At 46.2% G+C, this 26,340-nt stretch overlaps 1 protein-coding gene across 3 annotated transcripts in view; it reads right to left on the bottom strand.

Moving 5' to 3' along the window:
- Positions 1-26,340, bottom strand: part of FAF1 (Fas associated factor 1) — a 265,559-nt gene that overhangs the window by 203,137 nt on the left and 36,082 nt on the right. For all 3 annotated transcript variants that reach the window (XM_044300816.1, XM_044300817.1, XM_044300818.1), the window contains 3 exons: positions 21,146-21,192; positions 19,020-19,228; positions 10,254-10,345 (listed from right to left, as the gene is read on the bottom strand). In XM_044300816.1, the coding sequence (XP_044156751.1) occupies positions 10,254-10,345; positions 19,020-19,228; positions 21,146-21,192 (348 nt within the window). The remainder of the gene's footprint in view (positions 1-10,253; positions 10,346-19,019; positions 19,229-21,145; positions 21,193-26,340) is intronic.

Here is a 26,340-nt window from a genome sequence, read left to right as displayed (position 1 = left end):
TCCATGCACTGCAATTCCTAAATTACTAGGCCATCATAGCTTTAGCGACAAATATCTGGATATGTCTGTTGACACACACCAGCCCCAGGTATAAAGCAGGTTTACTACAATATATTCCAGAATATTCTAAATATTGACGCCTGTGAGCGCGTAGGCCTCTTCGAAAAGCTGATTGGCAGTGATGCCGGGACTTGGACCCCCGCCAGTCTGGCATTGATGATCTTTCCTGAGGACTGGCCGTCAATTTCAGGCTACTTTCACATCTGCGTTTTTCTTTTCTGGTATTGAGATCAGTCATAGGATCTCAATAACAGAGAAAAACGCTTCCATTTTCTCCCATTCATTGTCAATGGGGACAAATCTGAACGGGACGAACCAGAATGCATTCCCATAGCGGACAGAAAACGGCTGCAAGCAGCGGGTTTCTGTCCGGTATGGGATGAGGAGCTAAACTGATACGGCACGACACACAATGTAAGTCAATGGTGACGGATCAGTTTTCTCGGACACAATAGAAAACATATCCGGCACCCACTGACTTACAATCGGTTTTAATGCCACATCCGTCATTGCTATTTTAAAGATTGTACAACCATCTCCGTTCATAACAGGTGCGGCCGGTAGTATTATCAAAAACGGAAAGTGTGAAAGTAGCCAAACTCATTTAAGTAACCCTTAACTGAAGAAGTGTTTGCTATAATGCATAGCATTGTAATATACAGTCTAATATAACAGAAATTCTATGGAAGTAATAAAACACTGCAATACAAGATACCGCGCACTACCTTCCCCGCTACTTTCCCTGCTAACCCTGCCAGAGAGAGCACAGTTACGTGTCAATACATAAATCAAGATTACCTTGCTATTGAAACTTCCTCCGTGATCTCTACTCAACTCCTATCGCAGGCTTGATTTCAGGATTTGGCGGGTCTGGTATCTTTTTCGCTGGAGTACGCCCCGGCCAGTGGCGTTACTATACAAGCTACGGATCACTACAAGTGTCAAAGCTCCAACGCGTTTCGGACACTGCATTGTCCTTCATCAGGGAATCAATCTGGCGCTTATCGTTACCACCTTTTTATACCTACTTAATTTACCTGCCTTAACTCTTTATGTACCACGCCTTACTTTCAACAGTCCGGTTCTTCTTATTATACATACATCTCTCTCATTTAGTCAAAACCAAACAGCAATGTTTCCAGATTTAGACCCTTCGGTGCCAATGTGTCCATAATAAAAATCCACTTTGTTTCTGTTATTGACATGCAATTAATGTAATGTCGCGCCCCCCCCCCCCCCGGTTCCTCTATCTTTACCACTTCCAACCCATAAAATATTGACCCCTCAAACTTCCCTTCATGTTTATCTATATAATGCCTTGATGCCCCTGAAATGTTCTCTGGATGTTATACACATGTTCTCCCATTCTCTTCTTTAATTGTCTCTCTGTACGTCAGATATAAACCTTGTTGCAGGCGCTTATAATTCCATATATTACCCCCGACTGTTGCATGTTATATATTCTCTAATGTCATATATGTATGAACCCTCTTTATTCTGTATCTTAAGTTATTTTTTGGGGATTTTTTACACCCCAAACATTTTTACATGGAAAAAAGCAGTTTGGTACATTTTTATTTTTCATCTTTTTATTACCTATTGCGATGGGCAGTCCGTGTTACTTACGCAAATCTCTACCTGGGCTGGTGGGAAAGAGAGGTTGTCTTTAATGAAGGTATGGCTCAGTACACGTCATCGATATTAATCTGGATCAGATATATCGATGACGTGTTTCTGCTGTGGAAAGGGACCAAAAATCGCTTCCTCCAATTGGTAGCTGAGCTTAATATCAACCAGCTAGGTCTGTTCTTCACGTCAGATATCAATGAACGAGAAATTACGTTCTTGGATCTGACCATTTCTGTGGGGACAGGTAAAAAGATCATCACAAATATGTTCCGCAAGCAGACGTCCACGAATAGCCTGTTGCGGTGGGATAGCGGCCATCCACTAGCCCTCAGGAGCGGCATTCCCAAAGGCCAGTACCTGAGGGCTAGGAGGAATTGCTCGGAAATGAGGGACTTCAGGGTGGCCGCAAATGATCCAAGGACCCGGTTCACGAATAGAGGTTATCCTCAACATACGCTGAAGAAGGCATACCATCACTCTATGAGCATTGGCCGTGAACAATTACTGGTCCCTAAGCAAAAAATACAGGGTCAGAATACTCCAAGGATTATAGCCACGTACGATAAAGCGCAGAAACAGGTACGCAAGATCCTTCAGAAACACTGGCCCATTTTGCAGTCCAATCCGGACATTGGAGATTTGGTGTCAGACCGTCCCTCTATTACATACCGTCGCAGCTCTAATATACGCGACCGTCTGGTTCACAGTACCTACCTACATCCTACAGTAGATACATGGCTCAAAAATACACTGACTGGGACTTTTCCATGCGGGGCATGTGTCATCTGTGAAAGGGACATTCTTCACTAGCCAAGTGACGGAGGAAAAGATTCTCTATCCGATCCTTCATTAGATGCACATCAGTTGGAGTTGTGCATTTACTGACCTGTCAGTGTGGTCTACAATATGTAGGGAAGACCAGACGCGAATTAAGGAGACGGATCAGCGAACACCTACTTGACATCAAAAACAATCGCGATACATCTGTGGCACGCCATGTATACGACCATCATGGCGGCAATCCAAATGTACTCAAGGTTCAAGGAATTGAACACATTGTCAAATTTGTTCGTGGAGGGGACATTGAGGTGTCGCTGCTCCGCAAAGAAACTGAATGGATTTTCAAGTTAGACACCGCACACCCCAAGGGACTTAACGAGGCGGTCTCATTTTCCCGCTTCGTATAGCAGGTCATTGGGACGGTTGTCGTGGTCCTATTGTGTGTGGTGTTCCATCAGTGTCAGATGACCACAGATTTGCGTTGCGATATATGCACCAGGTGGTCTTACTTATGAATTCATCCACATCCTATATTATATATGGGTTGTCTTGCTCTATCACAGTGGCCTTTTTCCATTTGGGTAACAGTGTGGTGGTTTAGTTTACCACTATACCGTGTAGTCCTCTCTAGTTAGACCCTCCTTGTATATCCCAAAGAGCCACATACAGTCCTGACACTCAACTATGTAGATCGCATATATTTCTTTCCCCCAGACGCTTGCGCTCCTCCCCCAGAGTGTATCACGCCCCATTTCCATGTGGCCGCGTCAGGGGGCGTGTCGGAAGACGCGCCCTCCTCCCCGATTAACGCTCCATGATGGCGCACACCTCCTGGGGGCGGGTCTTAGATTATTTCTTTTCGGCGTGTGCTCGGCCGCATACGACCATCACAGCGCCGATGTATGCATGCGACAGAGCGGCATCTCTATTCACATCTGATATTCTATACTAATGTATCCCTCCTGATGACACATGGCATATCCTAGTCATGTAGAAACGCGTTGAGCGATCTGATGTGTTCCATATCGCTCACTAGGCAGGGCAGCGTCTAAGGGTGCACTCAGACCCATATCAGCTGTGCAGACGTTCCGCTCTATGGCTCATCACAAGTAGCATAGGGATAGACGCACATAGGATTAGGTCTGCACATGCGAGTCCCTGCTATTTGTGTAGAGGTATTTTAGCCTGGTTGCTATAGACCAGTGTGCCTCCAGCTGTTGCAAAACTACAACTCCCAGCATGCCCGGACAGCATTTGGCTGTGCGGGCATGCTGGGAGTTGTAGTTTTGTAACAGCTAGAGGCACACTGGTTGGGAAACACTGCTGTAGACTTCACCTATATCAGTGTTACAATATACTGAGTGTTAGCAAGCAACAGGCTATTATTCAGGCTATCAGAGTGGTGGATGGTCAATTACCAATCCCTCTCCACATCTCTGATCTCCTGTATGCCTGATTTTAGATCAATTTTCTATACCCCCCTTTTTCAATTGATTCTAATAAAATCTTTATTATTTTCATTTTTAATGTTCTTTCAGGCTGAGACGCAAAATATATATATATATATGTACACACACAGAAAGTGTACCACCACAATTACCCTTACTGTGATTTGATACCTATTGCGACACATCCTCTTGTAGATGCCACCATATCTCCTCAATTTCTTGCTTTTCGATATACGAACCTTGGGACTACTCTACACAGAAAAAATGGGTCCGTATGCAATCTGCAAAAAATGGCCATAGTACAGGGATGTACGAAAAATCCGGTCGTGTGCACGAGACCAAAGAGCGGTAGAAACACAAGCTGTGGCCTTCAAGTCACTGAGACTACGACTCGCAGAATGGTTTCAGATGCGATATCGTGGTAGGAGGAGGAGAGTGGGAGAAATGTTCTTTTCATGGTATTTTGAACTCTTAAACCAAAGTCTTTCTAGCTACAAACGGAAATAACTTGGATCCATATGCACTGCATGAAAGTAAGAGCTGAAAGTCCCGGCGGTCGGATTTCTGCGCACTAAGCACAACACATGTATGGGAATCTCAGTGCGACCCCAGTACTAGGTCAGGGCCTCCGCTCATGCATTTTGTATTCAAGGGCCTTTCCCCCCAGATGAGTGTTTTTCTTTCTTTTGGTAACTTAAGACCTGTTCAGGGCTGAGAGGAGAAGCCTTCAGGAACAGCATGTATCATGGCAGAGAACAGCGCTTTTATTCACTGGCCTGGTGCTATTTAAAGCCCCAACCGTCCAAAAATAGTCCGACTGTCCGCTCAAATGATAGGCCTGCACACTGAGCCTCTGTTCCTCCGCACGCACCAAAAGGCCATTAAACTGGAAGAGGGGAGAGTGTTGAGAGATCATTAACCAATTCATGGCTGAAAAGCTTTAGTAAGACCAAACTGACAACTCTCTGAAATAAAGCAACCTGATGACTTAAAGGGCTTGTCCCAAGGTTTTAACTTCTCCTCTATCTACAGGATAGAGAACAAAGGTCAGATTGCTAGGAGCGGGGGTCCTGTGTCCCCCTCATGTGAATACAGTGGAAGTCGAGCATGCTGCTGCTGCTCCGTTGGACTCTTTTGGACTGCTGAGGAGAGCGAGTCAGTTCTTGATGTGTTGGAAACAGAAAAAAAAAAAAATGGGCATTTGTAAGGGTACTTTCACACTAGCATTTTTCTTTTCCGGCGCCGAGTTCCGTCCTAGTGGCTCAATACCGGAAAATAACTGATCAGTTTTATCTCATGAATTCTGAACGGTGAGCAATCCGTTCAGGATGCATCCAGTTCAGTCTTTTTTTTACTGATCAAGCTTTTCAGAAAACCGTAGCATGTTGTATTTTTACCTGCGGCCAAAAATCCGGAACACTTTGACTGAAAGCCGGATCCGGCATTTTTCCCATTGACTTGCATTAATGCCGGATCCGGCGCCGCGTGTTCCGTCAAACTGGATCCGGCTTTTGCATGTTAAACCCGAAAAATGTGAAGAAAAGATAAAGTCCATAAATGGCGGATCCGTTTTTTCCAATGCATTTTTTCATTGTGATCAGAATCCTGATGAGGATTCAAATGTAATCCGTTTTCACACATTTTTCCGGATCCGGCGGGCAGTTCCGGCGACGGACTTGCCCGCCAAATTCATACAACGCTATTGTGAAACGTAATTTGTACGGGCAATATCCGTGTGGCGGCAGGGACGGATCGAGAGCCATTCAACTTGATTCATCCACACCATAAAACATGTTCTATTTGTTTGCGGAGCGGAGGCACAGAAACACCACGGAAGCACTCCGTAGTGCTTCTGTGGGGTTCCGTGCCTCCGTTCCGCACCGCAGCTCCGGATTGCGGACCCATTCAACTGAACGGTTCCGCATCCATGATGCGGGGAGCACACGGCCAGTGCCAGCATATTGCGGACCCGCTGTTTGTGGGCCCCAATATGGCCACGGCCGGGCAACGGTCATGTGCATGAGGCCTAAATCAAGGGCCAAATTCTCAACTGGGTCATGGCGTCTCCAAAACGGCAGGTCTGATTGTGGGGTGCTCTCAGTATGCAGTAGTTAGTACCTGTCCAGAAAAGGACTACCAGTGTACTGTCAATAGGGTACCCAGGGCTCTCTGATGTGCAAGGGAAGCAAAGATTAGCCCGTGTGGTCTGAACCTGCTGAAAGCTAATGCAGAAGAACAGCTGAAAAAGTTCCTGGTGGCTGTGATAGAAAGGTGCTGAATATGTGGCCCATGTACCTGCAGACCATTGCTGACAGGGCACACGAGAACCAGAATTGGACCATGGAGCCATGGAAGATGGTGGCCTGGTCTAATGAATCACGCTCTCATTTACATGATATGGACAGCTGGTGCGAGTGCATCACTTACCTGGAGAAGAGATGGCTTCAGGATCATAAAAAAGCAGGCCGTGTGATGCTCTGAGCAATATTCTGCTGAGAAAACTTGGTTCCTGGAATTTAGGTGGACGTGACCTACCTACACATACAGACATATACCCGGATTCATGGCAGCAGTATCTACTAATGGCAATGGCCTCTTTCAGCAAGATAATGTCCCGACCACACAGCAAAAATTGTTCAGGAAAGGTTTGAGGAAAATGACGAAGAGTTCAAGGTGTAGACTTGGCCTCCAAATGCCCAATCTCAATCTGATCGAGCATGCTGGAAAAAAAGAGGCCAATCCATGAAACCAATCCATGGAGATCTGCGGCTAATATCATGGGGCCAGATGGCACAGGACACCTTCAGAGGTCTGTTGCAGTACAAGGCTTGACTAGTGAGACCAGTACAGTATCGGGCAGGTGCCTTTAATGTCATGGCTATACTGTATATTCAAAATTTGTAGGACCTTTCATTCAAGTGGTCAAACTTCTTGGGATAGGTGTGGACCTGTCCTGATCTGTGTTTTCTTGCAAGTCCTCACAGAAAACCATACTTTGGTTTACATTACTAATATCGCATCTTGTTTCTTTCTAAGTTACAATTCCCCCAGTATGGAAGCTTTCTGGCTGAACTACTTACATCATGAAATCTTGTCTCATAGATCAGTGTTCCTCAACTCCAGTGCTCAGGCCCCACCTAACGGTCAGGTTTTCAGGACTTCCTTAGGCTACTTTCACACTTGCGTTCAGAGCGGATCCGTCTGCATTATAGTGTTAAAAAATTTCTAAGTGTGAAAGTAGCCTCAGACGGATCCGTCCAGACTTTACATTGAAAGTCAATGGGGGACGGATCCGTTTGAAAAATGAGCCACAGTGTGTCATCTTCAAACGGATCCGTCCCCATTGACTTACATTGTAAGTCTGGACGGATCTGCACGCCTCCGCACGGCCAGGCTGCAAGCAGCGTTCAGGTGTCCGCCTGCTGAGCGGAGCGGAGGCTGAACGCTGCCAGACTGATGCAGTCTGAGCGGATCCGCGTCCATTCAGACTGCATCAGGGCTGGACGGAAGCGTTCGGGGCCGCTTGTGAGCCCCTTCAAACGGAGCTCACAAGCGGACACCCGAACGCTAGTGTGAAAGTAGCCTTAGTATTCAGCAGATGATATAATTAGAGTCAATGCATCAGGATTTACCGCAGGTATTTATTCTGTGAGATATTCTCAAATCATGACCGGTAGGTGGGTCCCGAGGACTGGCATTGGGGGAACAGTGCTCATAGATGATCTATTGACTGTAACAGACAGGACCGGATTTCGCGTAGCCTTGTGGCCACATATGGCACTCAGACAGATCTTTTATGTTACGGTCAAGGAAGTAAGTTCAGGGGGATTTCCAGATTCGCTGACGTACCTCGCCTGAGAATTCTCTTTCATCTGAGATATCTTATGTATAGAAGTTGTGTCATGCAAACCCAACAAAGTGAATCTTTCATGTGGGCAGGTGAAACTACAATTGTGTGCAAGTATATGGCTTCCGTATCACTGCTGATACCAGGTGAACAGCTCAGGACGGCCACATGCTGGAAATGAACTACAAAGGCATGGTGGATAACCACATTTATCCAGAGTCCGTGGCCATATCTTGCCCCCATTGCGTTCATCAGGCATGCCGCTGGCATCTCGGGAGGGGCAAACAGCCCCATGGCAGTTTTCAAAGTGAAGGAATTTTTTTTATAAAAAAAAATTAAGTTGCAGTCCTTCCTCAGCCACTTCACCATATCAGGTGCCTTATGAATATGGTGCTCTTTCTAAATACCATATTTCTCAATGTATTTACACCAGAAAACCTCTTCCACACAAGTTCTAGGTCCCTGATTCCGGGGTGGTGCCAGAAGTGGGATGTGGAACTGCAAAGCTCCGTCCACTGTGTAGTGTGCTTCAAGGGGAGCAGTGCTGCAGTTACCAGCAACGTCAAGTACAATAGATGCGCCATGTTATAACTAGTGCAGGGAGTAAGGGGCAGAAAAAGACTCTAGGATAATCTCCTTGATGTTTTTGTAATGCTTTTTGTCATACACAGAGTGCCTCTTTAAAGTTAGTTGCCAACTAAACACTAAGTTTTGAGTAAATTTAGTTGAGTGTAATTTTTAAGTCATACATTACTTACGTCTTCTATCCTGACCTTTCCTTTACTTTGGACAACTCCTATCCACTGATTTTAATGGCCACCCAATGATTTCGGCAGGCACTGTCTTGGGAAAAGCTTTAGGCTACACTCATACGAACGTTGTTTGTTTCCGTGTCCGTACCGTTTTTTGTGGGTTTTTTTGTGGATAGGATGCAGACCCATTCATTTCAATGAGTCAGCAAAAAATGCGGACTGCACACTGTGTGCTGTCCGCATCAGTATGTCCGTTCCGTAGCCCCAAATTTTTTTTTTTTTAAATGTCCTATTCTTGTCCGTTTTAGGCATTGTTACAACGGATCAGGCATTTTTTGGGTTATTTTTGCGGATCCGGAATTTGAGGACCTTAAAACACATACGGTCGTGTGCATGTAACCTTACTTTGAAAGATAAAGTGAAATTACCCAAAAGGAAGAGCCTCTTTGGTTCTCTGAACACACATGGATTGAGTGCACTTGTTGAAATGTGATATGGATTCGATTGCGAGTTCCCCTTTAGACAAGGCGGGGCTACTAGCAATGAAGTCTGTCATACATCTTAAAGCCCTTTTTTGCTCCCTAAGGGGACATGCACAAGTTCAGGATTCATATGCGGAGAATCCGCATCAATTAGGTGCGGATTTGCATGCGGATTTTACTAAGTGAATTAAGAAAATCCGGTCAGGAAAAAAAATAAAAAATTGACATGCTGCGGATTTTAAAATGTACATGACCTATGGTGCAGATTTTCCGCACGCAAATCTGTGCAGAAAATCCGCACGCAATCCCGATCATGTGCATTTAGCCTAAAGGCGGATTTACACACGCTGACCGAGCAGGCAATTTTCGGGAAGGGACCGGCGAGTGAGTGGAGGAAAGAGCTGAATTTACATTCAGTAATCCCCTCCATTGTATGGGGACGGTCACTCATCCACGTACCGTTCACTGTTTCTGCGCAGCAGAGTTCTGTTCGCACAAGACAATCTGCTGGCCAAAAACAACAATGGAAAAATGATTCATCCGATGGAATGTGCATTTTGCTTGTTCGTCGGGTAACCTGCGGCACCTTTACAGGAGCAGATTATTGGGAATGGGCGTTCCTACAAATGTTTGTTCCCGATAATCTCCCCAACAATTGTGCTTCGTAAATCCACCTTAAAAGGGTTGTCCACTTTTTCCTAATGATGACCTATCCTCACGATGGGTCATCAATATCAGATCAACCCCTTCATGTCCTGTTGCATTCCTTGGTTGTTACTTGCTTCTCATCGTTAGAGCTCATGCACACAAACTTATTTCTATTCCGCGTCTGTTCCGTTTTTTTAGCGGACCATACGCAGAACCGTTCATTTCAATGGGTCCGCAAAAAAAAAAAAAAAAAAAGGAAGATACTCTGTGTGCATTCCGTTTCCGTATGTCTGTTCCGCAAAAAAAATATAACATGTCCCATTATTGCCCACATAACGGACAAGGATAGGACCGTTCTATTATGGGCCAGCTGTTCCGTTCCGCAAAATACGGAATGCACACGACCGGAAAATACATAGTCGTGTGCATGAGCCCTAATACAGACCACCCGTTATATTGGAGCCTCTGTGGCATTTGGCCGAGAGCAACCAGTTTAGCTCCTGAAAAACAGCTTCCAGCAACCCGACGCTTCCCAGGTAACTCTATGGCATGAACCTTCACAAAAGGAAAAGAGTGGTGAACCATGCCAAAAGCCGTTTATACTCACACTGTCCTCCACATCTCCGGATTTCCAGCCCTTTAACAGCATTTTGGATGCAGGGACCTGAAGATCGTTTTCTAGGATTTGTTTTATATCCCCTGGAAACACAGGAAGATATTTAGTATTAAAATACACATTAAATATGGCAAGGAAAATGTAGAGAAAACAGAGAAAAGACTGAACCGTATGCAAGTACATCAGCTATAGAAAATAATCAAATCAAGAAGGAAATACAAGCATCCCAAACGCAGAGGGTGGGACACTGGAGGGTACCCGACTTTTCAGAGAGAGAACGCTTTACACGGCTGCGGGCCACGGCTGAAGGTCAGGGTTGCGGGGAGGTGGGCTCACCTGAGATTTCATTAAAGGAAATCACCTGAAGTGCATCTTGGATACTGCCGTGTTCTATCCTGTCTATTCGGGTATCTTGAGTTTACCCCATAGACCTCCTCCTCAGTGAAGGGAGTCATTTTATTCTACTTGTTTTTATTGCATCTATCCTCGCTTACTAAAAACTGATCTGACTACGACGTCCAAATTATCCTACGAGCAATCCGGGCAGGGGGGTTTGCATCTATTGGGTGTCTCGTATCCATCCCTTAGACCTCCTCCTCCTCCTCAGTACAGCGAGTCCTGTTCATAGGTTCTGTTTTTTATTCTACCTTTTTGAATTCTAGGACATACCGTTCAAAAAGGTCCATCCATCCCACCATTACAGAAAAATCCCTAAACCATCACCATTACTCTTTTCAGATTGGATTAAATATTCGGCACTTATTAATTACTAAGGGAATCTGGCGCCGTTTTTGATGGCCTTTTCACTTTCTTCACCTTCCTATTTAGCCCATTGTGCCATACCATAACTGATACGATTGCCATATGTTGCAACTTTTCTTTTATTCATGTTTTTAAACTTTTTAGTTTTATTATCATTTTTTGCACAACATTATTAAAGTGGATAAAGATGAATAAAAGTATATTTTATATATATATATATATATATATATATATATACACACATACATATATACATATATACATACACACACACACATACATGCATACACAGTACAGACCAAAAGTTTGGACGCACCTTCTCATTCAAAGAGTTTTCTTTATTTTCATGACTATGACAATTGTAGATTCACACTGAAGGCATCAAAACTATGAATTATCACATGTGGAATTATATACATAACAAAAAAGTGTGAAACAACTGAAAATATGTCATATTCTAGGTTCTTCAAAGTAGCCACCTTTTGCTTTGATTACTGCTTTGCACACTCTTGGCATTCTCTTGATGAGCTTCGTAGTCACCTGAAATGGTCTTCACTTCACAGGTGTGCCCTGTCAGGTGTAATAAGTGGGATTTCTTGCCTTATAAATGGGGTTGGGACCATCAGTTGCGTTGTGGAGAAGTCAGGTGGATACACAGCTGATAGTCCTACTGAATAGACTGTTAGAATTTGTATTATGGCAAGAAAAAAGCAGCTAAGTAAAGAAAAACGAGTGGCCATCATTACTTTAAGAAATGAAGGTCAGTCAGTCCGAAAAATTGGGAAAACTTTGAAAGTGTCCCCAAGTGCAGTCACAAAAACCATCAAGCGCTACAAAGGCTCACATGCGGACCGCCCCAGGAAAGGAAGACCAAGAGTCACCTCTGCTGCGGAGGAGAAGTTCATCCGAGTCACCAGCCTCAGAAATCGCAGGTTAACAGCAGCTCAGATTAGAGACCAGGTCAATGCCACCCAGAGTTCTAGCAGCAGACACATTTCTAGAACAACTGTTAGGAGGAGACTGTGTGAATCAGGCCTTCATGGTAGAAGATCTGCTAGGAAACCACTGCTAAGGACAGGCAACAAGCAGAAGAGACTTGTTTGGGCTAAAGAACACAAGGAATGGACATTAGACCAGTGGAAATCTGTGCTTTGGTCGGATGAGTCCAAATTTGAGATCTTTGGTTCCAACCACCGTGTCTTTGTGCGACGCAGAAAAGGTGAACGGATGGACTCTACATGCCTGGTTCCCACGTGAAGCATGGAGGAGGAGGTGTGATGGTGTGGGGGGGCTTTGCTGGTGACACTGTTGGGGATTTATTCAGAATTGAAGGCATACTGAACCAGCATGGCTACCACAGCATCTTGCAGCGTGCATGCTATTCCATCCGGTTTGCGTTAAGGCTACTTTCACACTAGCGTTCTGAACGGATCCGATCATAATAATGCAGACGGAGGCTCCGTTCAGAACGGATCCGTCTGCATTATTTTAGCATATAAAAGCTAAGTGTGAAAATAGCCTCGTACGGATCCGTCCAGACTTTCAATGTAAAGTCAATGGGGGACGGATCCGCCTGAAGATTGAGCCATATTGTGGCATCTTCAAACGGATCCGTCCCCATTGACTTACATTGTAAGTCTGGACGGATCCGCACGGATCCGCACGCCTCCGCACGGCCAGGCGGACACCCGAACGCTGCAAGCAGCGTTCAGCTGTCCGTCTGTCCGTGCGGAGGCGAGCGGAGCGGAGGCTGAACGCCGCCAGACTGATGCAGTCTGAGCGGATCCGCTCCATTCAGACTGCATCAGGGCTGGACGGCTGCGTTCGGGTCCGCTCGTGAGCCCCTTCAAACGGAGCTCACGAGCGGACCGACGAACGCTAGTGTGAAAGTAGCCTTAGTTGGACCATCATTTATTTTTCAACAGGACAATGACCCCAAACACACCTCCAGGCTGTGTAAGGGCTATTTGACCATGAAGGAGAGTGATGGGGTGCTGCGCCAGATGACCTGGCCTCCACAGTCACCGGACCTGAACCCAATCGAGATGGTTTGGGGTGAGCTGGACCGCAGAGTGAAGGCAAAAGGGCCAACAAGTGCTAAGCATCTCTGGGAACTCCTTCAAGACTGTTGGAAGACCATTTCAGGTGACTACCTCTTGAAGCTCATCAAGAGAATGCCAAGAGTGTGCAAAGCAGTAATCAAAGAAAAAGGTGGCTACTTAGAAGAACCTGGAATATGACATATTTTCAGTTGTTTCACACTTTTTTGTTATGTATATAATGCCACATGTGATAATTCATAGTTTTGATGCCTTCAGTGTGAATCTACAATTTTCATAGTCATGAAAATAAAGAAAACTTTTGGTCTGTACTGTATATATATATATATATATATATATATATATATATATATACATACACATACACATACAGTCAGGTCCATAAATATTGGGACATCGACACAATGGTAACATTTTTGGCTGTATACACCACCACAATGGATTTGAAATGAAACAAACAAGATGTGCTTTACCTGCAGACTGTCAGCTTTACCTGCAGACTGTCAGCTCTACCTGCAGACTGTCAGCTCTACCTGCAGACTGTCAGCTCTACCTGCAGACTGTCAGCTCTACCTGCAGACTGTCAGCTTTACCTGCAGACTGTCAGCTTTACCTGCAGACTGTCAGCTTTACCTGCAGACTGTCAGCTTTACCTGCAGACTGTCAGCTTTACCTGCAGACTGTCAGCTTTACCTGCAGACTGTCAGCTTTACCTGCAGACTGTCAGCTTTACCTGCAGACTGTCAGCTTTACCTGCAGACTGTCAGCTTTACCTGCAGACTGTCAGCTTTACCTGCAGACTGTCAGCTTTACCTGCAGACTGTCAGCTTTACCTGCAGACTGTCAGCTTTAATTTGAGGGTATTTACATCCAGATCAGGTGAACGGTGCAGGAATTACAGCAGTTTGCATCTGTGCCTCCTACTTGTTAAGGAACCAAAAGTAATGGGACAATTGGCTTCTCAGCTGTCCCATGGCCGGTGTGTGTTATTCTCTCATTATTCCAATTACAATGAGCAGATAAAAGGTCCAGAGGTCATTTCCAGTCTGCTATTTGCTATTTGCATTTGGAATCTGTTGCTGTCAACTCTCAAGATGAGATCCAAAGAGCGGTCACTATCAGAGAAGCCATCATTAGGCTGAAAAAACACAACAATCCCATCAGAGAGATAGCAAAAACATTAGGCGCGGCCAAAACAACTGATTGGAACATTCTTAAAAAGAAGGAACGCACCGGTGAGCTCAGCAACACCAAAAGACCCGGAAGACCACGGGAAACAACTGTGGTGGATGAGCGAAGAATTCTTTCCCTGGTGAAGAAAACGCCCTTCACAACAGTTGGCCGGATCAAGAACACTCTCCAGGAGGTAGGTGTATGTGTGTCAAAGTCACCAATCAGGAGAAGACTTCACCAGAATGAATACAGAGGGTTCACCACAAGATGGAAACCATTGGTGAGCCTCAAAAACAGGAAGGCCAGATTAGAGTTTGCCAAATGACATCTAAAAAAGCCTTCAATCCCCGGACCTGAATCTGATTGAGCATTTCACTTGCTGAAGACAAAACTGAAGGGAAAATGCCCCAGGAACAAGCAGGAACTGAAGACGGTTGCAGTAGAGGCCGGGCAGAGCGTCATCAGGGATGAGACCAGCGTCTGGTGATGTCTATGTGTTCCAGACTTCAGGCTGTAATTGACTGCAAATCCTTTGCAACCAAGTATTAAAAAGTGAAAGTTTGATTTATGATCATTATTCTGTCCCATTACTTTTGGTTCCTTAACAAGTGGGAGGCACAGATGTAACTGCTGTAATTCCTGCACCGTTCACCGGATCTGGATGTAAATACCCTCAAAATAGAGCCGACAGTCGGCGGGTAGAGCCGACAGTCGGCGGGTAGAGCCGACAGTCGGCGGGTAGAGCCGACAGTCGGCGGGTAGAGCCGACAGTCGGCGGGTAGAGCCGACAGTCGGCGGGTAGAGCCGACAGTCGGCGGGTAGAGCCGACAGTCGGCGGGTAGAGCCGACAGTCGGCGGGTAGAGCCGACAGTCGGCGGGTAGAGCCGACAGTCGGCGGGTAGAGCCGACAGTCGGCGGGTAGAGCCGACAGTCGGCGGGTAGAGCCGACAGTCTGCGGGTAAAGCACATCTTGTTAGTTTCATTTCAAATCCATTGTGATGGTGTATAGAGCCAAAAATGTTAGAATTGTGTCGATGTCCCAATATTTATGGACCTGACTGTATATGGACATATATGTATGTACGGTATGTGTGTATGTTCCGCGATCAATTAAAAAAACGTAACCATCAATTTCAACCAAACTTGGTATACACATCCCTTGCTACCTGGAAAGAAATCTTGTGGGGGTCTCAGCTCTCTAGGAGGTACCGTTCCTGAGATATTCCCAAAAAATAACCTGCATTAGCCAATACAAGCCTGCAAGTCTCTCTTTTCATATCCCAACTGCCATACACATGGTCAAATGACCCTTATCAGCCAATAGAAGCTCGCAGGCCCTTAGTCTCCACATACACACAGTTTTACACAAGGTTTTCATAACAACCCAGCCATTTTTCTTCACTGCTGCAGGTCAGCTTTAAAGAGGCAGGGAGCTGTGGATAACACTGTTAGGGTCCATTCACACATCCGTGTGCGTTTTGCGGATCCGGCACTAAGAGAATATGCTTATTCTTGTCTGCTATTGCGGACAAGAATAGGACATGTTCTATTTTTTTCAGGATCGGAATTGCGGACCCAGAAGTGCGGATCAGCAATTCTGGATCGGGGCCGCACGTCATGCGGCCCCATAGAAATGTATGGGTCCGCAATTCCGTTCCGCAAAATGCGGATGTGTGAGAGAGCAGAGTGCTGTGGATGTCTCAATTCAGGGGGCAGGTAGGGTGACTATTCAGGTGATCTTCAAAAGACGGACTTAAAAACCCCACCCCTAGGTCCCACTAAACCACGCCCCCTCCCACTCCACAGACTATGGGAATTGAACAAATTAAGGTAAAAATCAACTTCTGTCAGCTTCAGGGGTGGGAGGGAAGGTGACGTTCTCCCTGCAGCTCACGCTCAGACAGCACTGTGCTGCTGTCTGAGAGTGAGCTGTTCAAAAGAACATTCCTGTGTCCGTCCAGGTCCTGTGGTGGTGTGGAGGTGTTAGGTGGTAGATTGCTGTAGAGGTCACTGTTAAGGGGACGGTATGTTGTGGAAATCACCGTTAAGAAAATGGGGTGCTGTGGAGGTCACTAATAAAGGGGCGGACGCACTGGAGGTCTCTGTTAAGGGGACAGGGAACTGTGGAGGTCACAGTTAAGGGGTCGGTCCGCTATGGAGGTCAGTGTTAAGGAGCGGGGTGCTGTAGAGGTCACTGTTAAGGGGGCGGGGTGTTGTGGAGGTCACATTTTAAGGGAATAGAGCTCTGAAGAGATCACTGTTAAGGGAGCAAGTTATTGTACAAATCACTGTAAGGCCTCATGCACACGACCATTCAGTTTTTTGCAGTCCGCAAGTTGCGGATCCGCAAAACACGGAGGCCGCCCGTGTGCCCCACGCAATTTGCATAACGGAACCGGTAGCCCATTGTAAGAAATTCCTATTGTTGTCCGCATAATTGACGAGAATAGGACATGTTATATTTTTTTTTGCAGGGCTACGTAAAGGAGCAACTGATGCGGACAGCAGCACGCGGAGTGCTGTCAGAATCTTTTGTGGCCCCATTGAAGTGAATGGGTCCGCACCCGAGCCGCCAAAACTGTGGTCATGTGCATGAGGCCTTAACGAGACGGAGTACTTTGGAGGTCACTTAAACGGGCGGCCGCTGTGGAGGTCACTGTTAAAGGGGAGGGCGCTGTGGATGTTACTGTTCAGGGGGCAGGCCGCTGTGGAGGTCACTGTTAAAGGCACGGGGTACTGTAGATGTCACTGTTAAAGTGGATACAGTAATTATATTTTAATGACGCACACAAACATTAGATGAAATATACCCGTGCAAAGCGGGGTCCTTCTGCTAGTAGATATATATAACGGATCTTCAGTAAATTACTGTGCTTCAATAAGGCTGACAACAAACTGTGGTACTAGGAGTCCCCGACACTGACGGAACAGGCGCTCCAGAGCATCAAGAGCTCAATACACAGGTGCCGAGATTGCTGTTATCAGACTACTACCATGTGGAAACATAGGGAGGGGAGGGCGGATTTAGTTATATGGCGCTATTTAAAGAACTGTATTGATTACTTTAGGGCTGCAACATACTATATTACAGGCATGCTCAACCTGCGGCCCTCCAGCTGTTGCAAAACTACAACTCCCAGCATGCCTGAACAGCCTACAGAAGGGCATTGTGGTAGTTGTAGTTTTACAACAGCTGGAGGGCCGCAGGTTGAGCATGCCCGCTATATTATATCTATACTGCATATTGGTACAATAAATCACTGTGACAAATAGCGGCACGTCTTACAGCACTAACTCTGTGGACTGGACTGGAACGCCATTGTTTTATTTTATACTAGCAGAAGGACCCGGCTTTGGGCATATTTCATCTATTTCATTTAATGTTTGTGTGTGTCGTTAAAAGATAGACAGTATCCCCATAACAGACATCTACAGTACCTGCCCCTTCAACAGTGAACTCCACAGCCGCCTCTGCCCTCTTAACAGTAACATCCACAGCGCCCCCCCCTTTAACAGTGACCTCCACGGTACCCGTCTCATTAAGAGTGATTTCCACAAAAATCCGCCCCCTTAACAGTGATCTCTACAGAGCTCTGTTCCCTTAAAATGTGCCCCTTAACAGAGATCTTCACCGCGCCCACCCCTTTAACAGTGACCTGGATAGCATCTCGGCCCTTTAACAGTGACCTCCACAGCAGCCACCCCTTTATTAGTGACCTCCACAGAACCCCATTCCTATAATGCCCAGGCCCCTCACAGAGGTTGTACTTACCTTGCTCCCCAGGCACCTGCATCACTTCTGAAGTCGGCAGCCTCCGCATCTCCCTGTCACGCGGATGAAAACATCTGGCATCGGTAGGGGATCTTTAAGCCAGTAGCAGGCCGCGACGGGGAAGAGCCTCCCTAGCGTCACCCGCAAAGCTAGGGAGGCTTGTCCTCGTTGCAGCCTGCTATTGGATGCCCCGACCACCCCGCGGAGGTTTTCATCCACATGACGGGGAGATGCAGCGGTGGCCATGCCGGCATCAGAAGCGGCGCGGGTGATGGGGAGCGGGGTAAGTATAATCTGTGTGAGGAGCCCGGGCATATGGGGGGCATTATAAGTCTTGGATAACCGATTTAAATCTTTTATGAGTTGGACAATGACTTACATGTTAGCGACCTACATGTGGCACTACAGAGGCCGTTTCTTCTTTTTGCCGGAGAGGTAATTTGCAACCTTTGTGAGGACAAAAGTCCTTGAAATATCCAGTGAATTCTATCAAAGGAGCAGTACTAAAAATAAAAAAAACTTACACCAAATATAACCAAACTGTTCAAGAAGTTTTCTGGAAAGCATATGCAATGTATTCGAACGAAGCTCGAGCTGCAACTCGTTTTATTGTTTGATAAAGGTTCAGCCTAATGAACGGAAAGTTTTATTTGACATTAAAGAAAAGCCCTTTAATCTCACTCGTACACAAAGTGCTTTTTTTATGCAGTCCCAATACAAACAGGAAGGAAACCTGCTCTGTGCCAATTACTGTTAAAAATTAAACAAAAAAAATAAAGAGACACCTGATTCTTCTCTTTCAAGAAACGCCAACTAGACAGACGAGATACTGCCTAGCCCAGATGTGCGATCGATAGGTGGTGCATGGTGTAGGTTAGCATCAAGCTCAGACACACACCAGCGTAAACTGAGCAAAGCACCGTATAAAACACTTGGGAGATCATAATCGGGGTGAAACGCGTGGAAAACTGCACAAGCCGGAAATCTTACCAACAGTGCAGCTGTCTTCAAGAACCACATCCGCTGTTTTATCTCTATATTCCACTTTAAAGTCCAACATGCGGCTCGGATGCTCCACAACCGGTCGGCTTGGAACTACTGGGCGAAAGGCTGAAGAGGAGGAAGCAATGGAGGCGGAGGTGGTGGGCAAGGCGGTCGGACCAAACACAGGATTCTGTACACTTTCTGAGCTGTATTCACTGAAACGATAGAAACAGTCAAAGAAATGCAAAAATACAGCAATGACTATACAGCGTCATAGCTTCCATCTCTTCTGCAAGTCACAAGGGACAGTCTGAAGAGATCACCCGATGGAATAATCGTTCAGTAATAAACCCTAACTTGTAGGGATGGAGCATAGGGAAGATCACTTCTGAGGATACACAGAATACAGGCCGGGGGAATGTGGGGTGGAGGGAAATGGGAATCTGACCCATACAACTGTGAGCAAAGAAGATTTGCCCTGGGACGGCAGAGGTGGAAGGGAGGGGGCACAAAACAATCATGTAGAAAACCAGGAGGTTCTACAGGACCGGTAGGAGCACCAAAGCTTAAAAATATGTAAAGTGCACACAAGCCTGATTTCCCCAAGAAAGGTGCAATAAGGGAGTCCTTTAGAGCAGCCCAAGTATCACTAATAGGTCGTGTTTTAAAGGCTATGGACACCTTCGACATGGGACAATTATTTTTTTATATACATTAGTGGTTACCTGAAGTCAAAATTTCCTTCAATTTATATTCAGTAGGCAACCTGCTCCTACTTTCAGACTCTTCTCACTTGGACATGTCTCTCTGACTAATGCCTTCTAGATCTGTGTGCCCAGGTTGATGTTGTCTTCACCAGCTATCACATATCAGCACAGCACTGGACTGATTTCTCCATCTATAGTTCCTGAGGTTCCTTGTGCTGAAGAGTATGTGATTTCCCTCACTTAGCAGAGCCTGCCACGAGTTCTCTCCTCTTTATGTGCATCACCTCTCCCCCCGGAAATTCCCTCCCAATCTACAGCCTGTGTGAGATGTCCTCCTTGGACATTGTTCTCCCTCTTCACACCCTGAACTGCCATGTACTACCTCTTCCCCCTCCCTGCTGCTATATCTAACACAAAATGTGAGTTGAAAGGTAGAGCAGAGAGATCAATAGATCCAGTAACTATAGCAGAGCTCTGACAGATTTATGGCAGATCCCGCAGCGCCAGCAGCTAGGTGAAGGACTCGCACACACTCTGCAGTAGCGAAATGGTAGTTGCCTAATATTGCATTTTGGAAACAAATGAACAATAAAAATAATCCTGTGCTAAGGTGTTCAAGGTGTTGGTCCGATGTTCACATGTGCCCGTATTGCTGGGAAAAATTAAGTTTTAAAATTTGCAAATGAACCTCTAAGAGCAACAGGGGCGTTGCCATTACACTTAGAGGCTGAGCTCTCTCTGCAACTGTCACATCTTCTGCACTTTGACATTTTTAATGCCTGGTCCTGTCAATCAAAGTGCGAAGGGTGCGGCAGCTGCAGAGAGAGCTGAGCCTCTAGGTGTAACGGTAACGCTCCCGTTGCTCCCAGAGGCTCATTTGCATATATTAAAACATCATTTTTCTCAGCAGTGCGGACACATATGAACATGGGACCAACAAAGAGGCCTTCAGCTGCCAAGTGCCCATGTAACAGGTCAGCCAGTGTCATAGGTACAAAGCTGCTGACAGATGCCCTTTAAAACATTAGTGTGCCCAGGAAGGTGGGTCACACACAATAGCAGACGTGATGCACAAGTACAGGATCTTTACAGAATAGGCGCAACTCTACATCAGTGATGGCTAGCCTCCGGCACTCCAGCTGCAGTGAAACTACAACTCCCAGCACGCTCTATTCTTTTCTATTGAGTTCTTAGAACAGCCAAGTAAGTGCACATCTTGGGAGTGGTAGTTTTACCACAGCTGGAGTGTTGGAGGTTAGCCATCACAACCCTAGAGGGTCACTAAGACAACAGCACAAGTATGAAATGGAGACGGTCGTCTCTAAAAGACAATTTGTCCAAAAGGGTCTTTGGAAAGCGTACAGTAACTTATAACATACAGGGTGCAAACGCATAAGAATAGGGGGACTACAATATAGCACGTACCTCTGTAAAATGCCATTTTCTTGTGGTATCACGCCGTTTATTGCTGCCTGTCAGAATAAGAAAGAAAAAGATGCTCAGCACAGCAAGAAGAGATGACAAGACACTCTGATGTAACTGCGACCCTCCGCTAACAAGTGCCCCTACCTACGAGCTAGATCTCTTCCTCTGGGACATAATTATTACATAGGCTTTACGTTTTCTTATCAGTACACTCCATCCATAACTGCGCCAGAAAAAAAAATCTTTGCAAGCGACTGACAGCCTTGACCTTCCCAGTGCTTCCCATCCATACTAACCTCATTACACCATTATGGGCAGCAAAGAGGACCCTCCTGTGTACGGACGTATGCAGAATAAGATCTAGAAGTCCTAAAATCATCCTCCCGGACTATACAATAGATGAGGGTCCACTTCTCGGGACATAGTAAGGAGAAGCCGCACTCCTGCAAGTGCCACAACCCCTTCATTTACACAGGGACAGAGACACATTCATACAAATGGCTGGGTCCAGCACAGGGATCAGCAACCTCCGGCACTGCAGATGTTCTGAAACTACAGGTCCCAGAAACCTCCTTTCACTTCTAGGGGAGTTGCAAGAATAGCTAAGTAACTGCGCATGCTGGGAGTTGTAGTTTTACAGCAGCTGGAGTGCCGAAGGTTGCTGATCCCTGGTCTAGCATAATAGCTCATTCCCTTCAGCGGACGAGACGCGCTGTGTGCCCTTTCTCTGCCTTGATTAGATTACTAAATATTTGTGTATCCCTTGGAACAAGTTAGGCTCCTTTCACACTGGCGTTTTGGTTTCCGTTTGTGAGATCCGGTAAGGGCTCAGCGGTCCAAAACAGATCAGTTTTGCCCTTAATGCATTCTGAATGGAAAAGGATCCGCTCAGAATGCATCAGTTCCGTCTCCGTTCCACTTTGGAGGTGGACACCAAAACGCTGCTTCCTTCTGACGAAACTGAGCCAAACGGATCCGTCCTGACACACAATGTAAGTCAATGGGGACGGATCCGTTTTCATTGACACAATAGAAAACGGATCCGTCCCCCTTTGACTTTCAATGGTGTTCAAGACTGATCCGTTTTGGCTATGTTACAGATAATACAAACGGATCCATTCTGAACGGATGCATGCGGTTGTATTATCTGAATGGATGCGTTTGTGCAGATCCATGACGGATCCGCACCAAACGCAGGTGTGAAAGTAGACTTAAATGTATTTCAGAAATAGCACCTGCTGTAATACTGAAGAACCACCACAAGAGGGCGCAAAGGAGACATCACAGTATCTACTAACCAGTGAAGTTCAAGACTGTGCCATTGCATGTAAAGACGAGTGTACAGAAGCATGACGGGTCACGAGTGTGTAGTTTAAGATCAGGAAAGGAGCATTACATTCCCAAATGTGTCATTAGAATTGTAAAATGGAGTTCCCCTTTAACACAGTAATGACAATCAGCTGGGAATTCGCGACACTGGAGAATGGAGTCCAGATGGTAAAGGACTGATGTTATGTCCAAGTGAAGCTGCACTGAAGGTAATTTAAACAGTCAAACAAAAAAGTGGTCTGAAAAACCTCATCCTTGAATATCTATATTATGGTGGGAATAAGGCTGCAGAGTGGGTGCTGGAGTGAGCCGCACCTAATGTATCAGAGGTGCAGAGACTTTGATAATTATGGACTATTCTCAGGATAGATCATCAATACCAGATAGGTGGGGGTCCAACTGCTGGCGATGCCCGTCAATCAGCCTCCTCTTCTTAGGCCAGTGATGTCACATTCATCTGTCACATGGCCTAGGTGCCACTCAGTCCTAATTAATAGGGTTTTCTGAGATTTTAATACTGATGATCTATCCTCAGGATGGGTGGGGGTCCAACACTCGGGACCTCCACCGATCAGCTGTTTGAGAAGGCACCGGCGCTCCTGTGTGCGCCAGAGCCTTCTCCGTGCTTACCAACACAGCGCCGTACATTGTATAGCGGCTCAGCCCTATTCACTTCTATGCGGCCGAGTTGCACGTAGGTCACGGTGACCGATGAATGCGTTGTCACTCGGTCTAGGGAAAGCGGAGAGTCGCTGCCTTCTCGAACAGCTGATCGGCGCGAGTCCCGAGTGTCAGACCCCCACCGATCAGATACTGATGACCCATCCAAAGGACTTGAGCAAAAATGAATGACTTTAGCATACCGGAAAACTGGTGTGCAGCATTTTAAGGGGTTTTGTCACTTCAGCAATTGGCATTTATTATGTAGAGGAAGTTAATACAAGGCACTTACTAATGTATTGTGATTGTCCATATTGTTTCCGTTCCTGGCTGGATTCATTTTTCCATCACATTATACATTGCTCGTATCCAGGGGTTACGACCACCCTGCAATCCAGCAGTGGTGGCCGTGCTTGCACACTATAGGACAAGCGCCAGCCTCTCTGGTGCCCGGAACCATGGAAGCGCACAAAGACTGGTGCTTTTTCCTATAGTGTACAAGCACGGCCACTGCTGCAGGATTGTGCATTGTATTAACTTTCTCTACATGACAAATGCCAATTGCTGAAGTGAGACAACCCCTTTAAGCCACTCCTAATCTGTAACATTGCTGCCTACTTTTAAGGAAGCAAATTTAGGGAAATCCAGAAAGCTTTGCAAGACACTGATTTTATTTTTTATTTTTGTCAAAGTAAACCTAAGAGTTTTTTTGCTGTGAATTTTGCAATTTTAAACAATTGGTAGAGATGGGTTTTTTTTACGTTTGCTTGTTTTTTTGGGGCAGGGTTTGACATTTCAGAAGTCCCATAGTGAAGCTGACGGAACACCCAGTGCATCCTGGATTATGAAAATAAAACAAAACAACAGTAACCCCCCAAAAAAACACTACAAAAATTACAACTCACAAAATGATGCGTATGTAGGTTTTACAAAATATTTCTATAGACTACAGCAGGGGTCTAAACCCTGACACCTGGGGGCCATATAGATCTCTGGGTACCAATGCATCAGAAGAATAGAGGGCCCCTGTTGGCTACACATGTGCACTGCGCCCCATTTCCACCTCCAGCAACATCACATGCCACCAATGCCAACCCAAAGGACAAGTCTGCTCTCATATTTGCCCAAATGGCACAACATATAGCGTGCAGTTTGCCCAATAGAAGCTGTGAAAGAAGCTGCTACATGGTCATCAGTCTGCTGTATTTATGGGGGGAGGACAGTGGGTAACCACTGCTCCCGACACCTCCTAACACTTACTTCGGAACAGTCTAGATGGCAGGCAATTCGTTGAAAGGACCATCCTGCTTCTCTCAGTTCTGTGATGCACCCCCTCGCAAAGTCTATCAACTGGGCAAAATGTCCGAGTACATCATAGAGTCATGTCTAGCAGTTAGCAATATCTCACCAAAAGGTACACCGCCCAAAAGGGGCCTCTGAGAGCTTTTTTTTTTTAAATTGGGCAGCACTTTTACACCCTCCTGTGGCGAAAACTAGTGTCAAATCAGACCACACTTGTAATAATTTACATATCTGCCTGGGACATAACTGCATGCTAAGTTCTTCAGAAATACGACATTTGGGTGTGTTTTGTTTTTCGTCGTCAATGAGCGTACATACTGTAACTCCGTCCGTATGGAGCTGGGTATTGCAGCCCTTCTCCCACTAAAGCGAATGGGGGCAGCACTGCCGTTACCAGCTCTGTCCACTACACAATGGGCAGAGCTCCAAGGAAACAGCTGGGCGGCATGGGTGCGGGATGTCAGACCCCACCGATCCGATACGGATGGCCTATTCTAAAGATATCAAAATCCTGGACAACCCCTTTAAATCACTCTACAGGGGACAGTTACCCGCTGTTTTTTTGTTCCTCAGTGCTTGCCCCTTAGGGTACATTCACATGGCCGTTCTCAGAACCATTACGGTCTATGGGGTTATCCAAACAGCCAGTGAATAGCGGGCGTCAAAATAATAGGACATGCCCTAATGAAAATCAATGGACCCGTTTTTAAAGGACGGTTAGACAGGAGTGCACCCATCTAACGGTTGTTAAAAACGGGTACACAATGTTACAAAAAATAAAAATAAAAAAAACCTCACCTCACCCCAGGCACGCATGGGAACACTCGCTACCTACTAGAGGCAGGAGGACCCGACGTTCCCAGCGTTGTGACTTCACATGATCACTCTGGGGGTGTCGGGTCCTGCTGCCTCCAGTGAAGAGCAAGTGGTCCCACGTGCCTGTGGGGAGGGGAGTTATTTGGTAGTTTTCTTTTTGTTTTTTGTAGGGGGCATAATACATACGGTGGGCCCTGCAGGGGTTGGGTTTTTAAACAAAAGCCGATTAAATTAATCCAAAATGGCCGAAAAACTGATGTTAAAACCAATAGGCGTCCAGGAAATGGATGCACACACGGATACAAGCTGGTCATGAAAAACTAACAGTGTGTCCGTTTTTAACTGCTGTTTTTTTATTTGCCCGTGTATGCACCCTCGGGTGTTTTGGCTCAGCTCCATTAGGGCAGAGCTGAGGTCTGCGACTACAGCTCGGGCTCTGTTCACACCTGCGTCAGAGGCTTTGTCAAAAACTGCGCTGCTCGTACATCACATGTACACCTGCATTGAGCTTTCGCCGCGCACCAGCGTCAGGTGAGCGTCTCGCGCCCGTGTAAGATCAGGGCAGCGATTACACGTGTCGCACGCATATGAGCCGTGCGTGCGTTCTTAACCTGTGATGACACTTCTTCCAAGACGTGTCTGAGACAAAGAGCTCTCTATGGCCAAGAATAAAACCCCGTTCTCCCCGCACAAAGCAGCCGATTGGGTCACTTGGAGCCGGAGCGATGACTCCGCACTTCTGTCTCTCTCCTACTTGGCGAATGTGCAAAGGAAACAGAGCGGGGGGGGGCTCCAATCACCGACATTTCCATAAATAAATCTGCAGAACTGAACTTTGATGTTTGCTAGAGACCGAACGGCTTCCTGCGTCTCAAGGGCTAAACACACGCATGAATGTGTACACGGATGTAATGACATCCGTGTACATAACATACCAAAGGCATGTGCGCATTCACACAGAGGCGGCCTGCCCCCGGGGCTCTGCAGATGCCGTGTGACTAAAGCTACCAGAGTGCCGAGGTGGCAGAGCCCAGCTAAGTGTATAATAAATGCTGGGAGTTGTGGTGCTACAACAGCTAAGAACCACA

This window comes from Bufo gargarizans, chromosome 7, assembly GCF_014858855.1.
Source record: "Bufo gargarizans isolate SCDJY-AF-19 chromosome 7, ASM1485885v1, whole genome shotgun sequence".
In the NCBI taxonomy this organism is placed as follows: Eukaryota; Metazoa; Chordata; class Amphibia; order Anura; family Bufonidae; genus Bufo; species Bufo gargarizans.
Note: the sequence above shows the minus strand (reverse complement) of the source record. Positions and strands in the feature narration are given on the sequence as shown.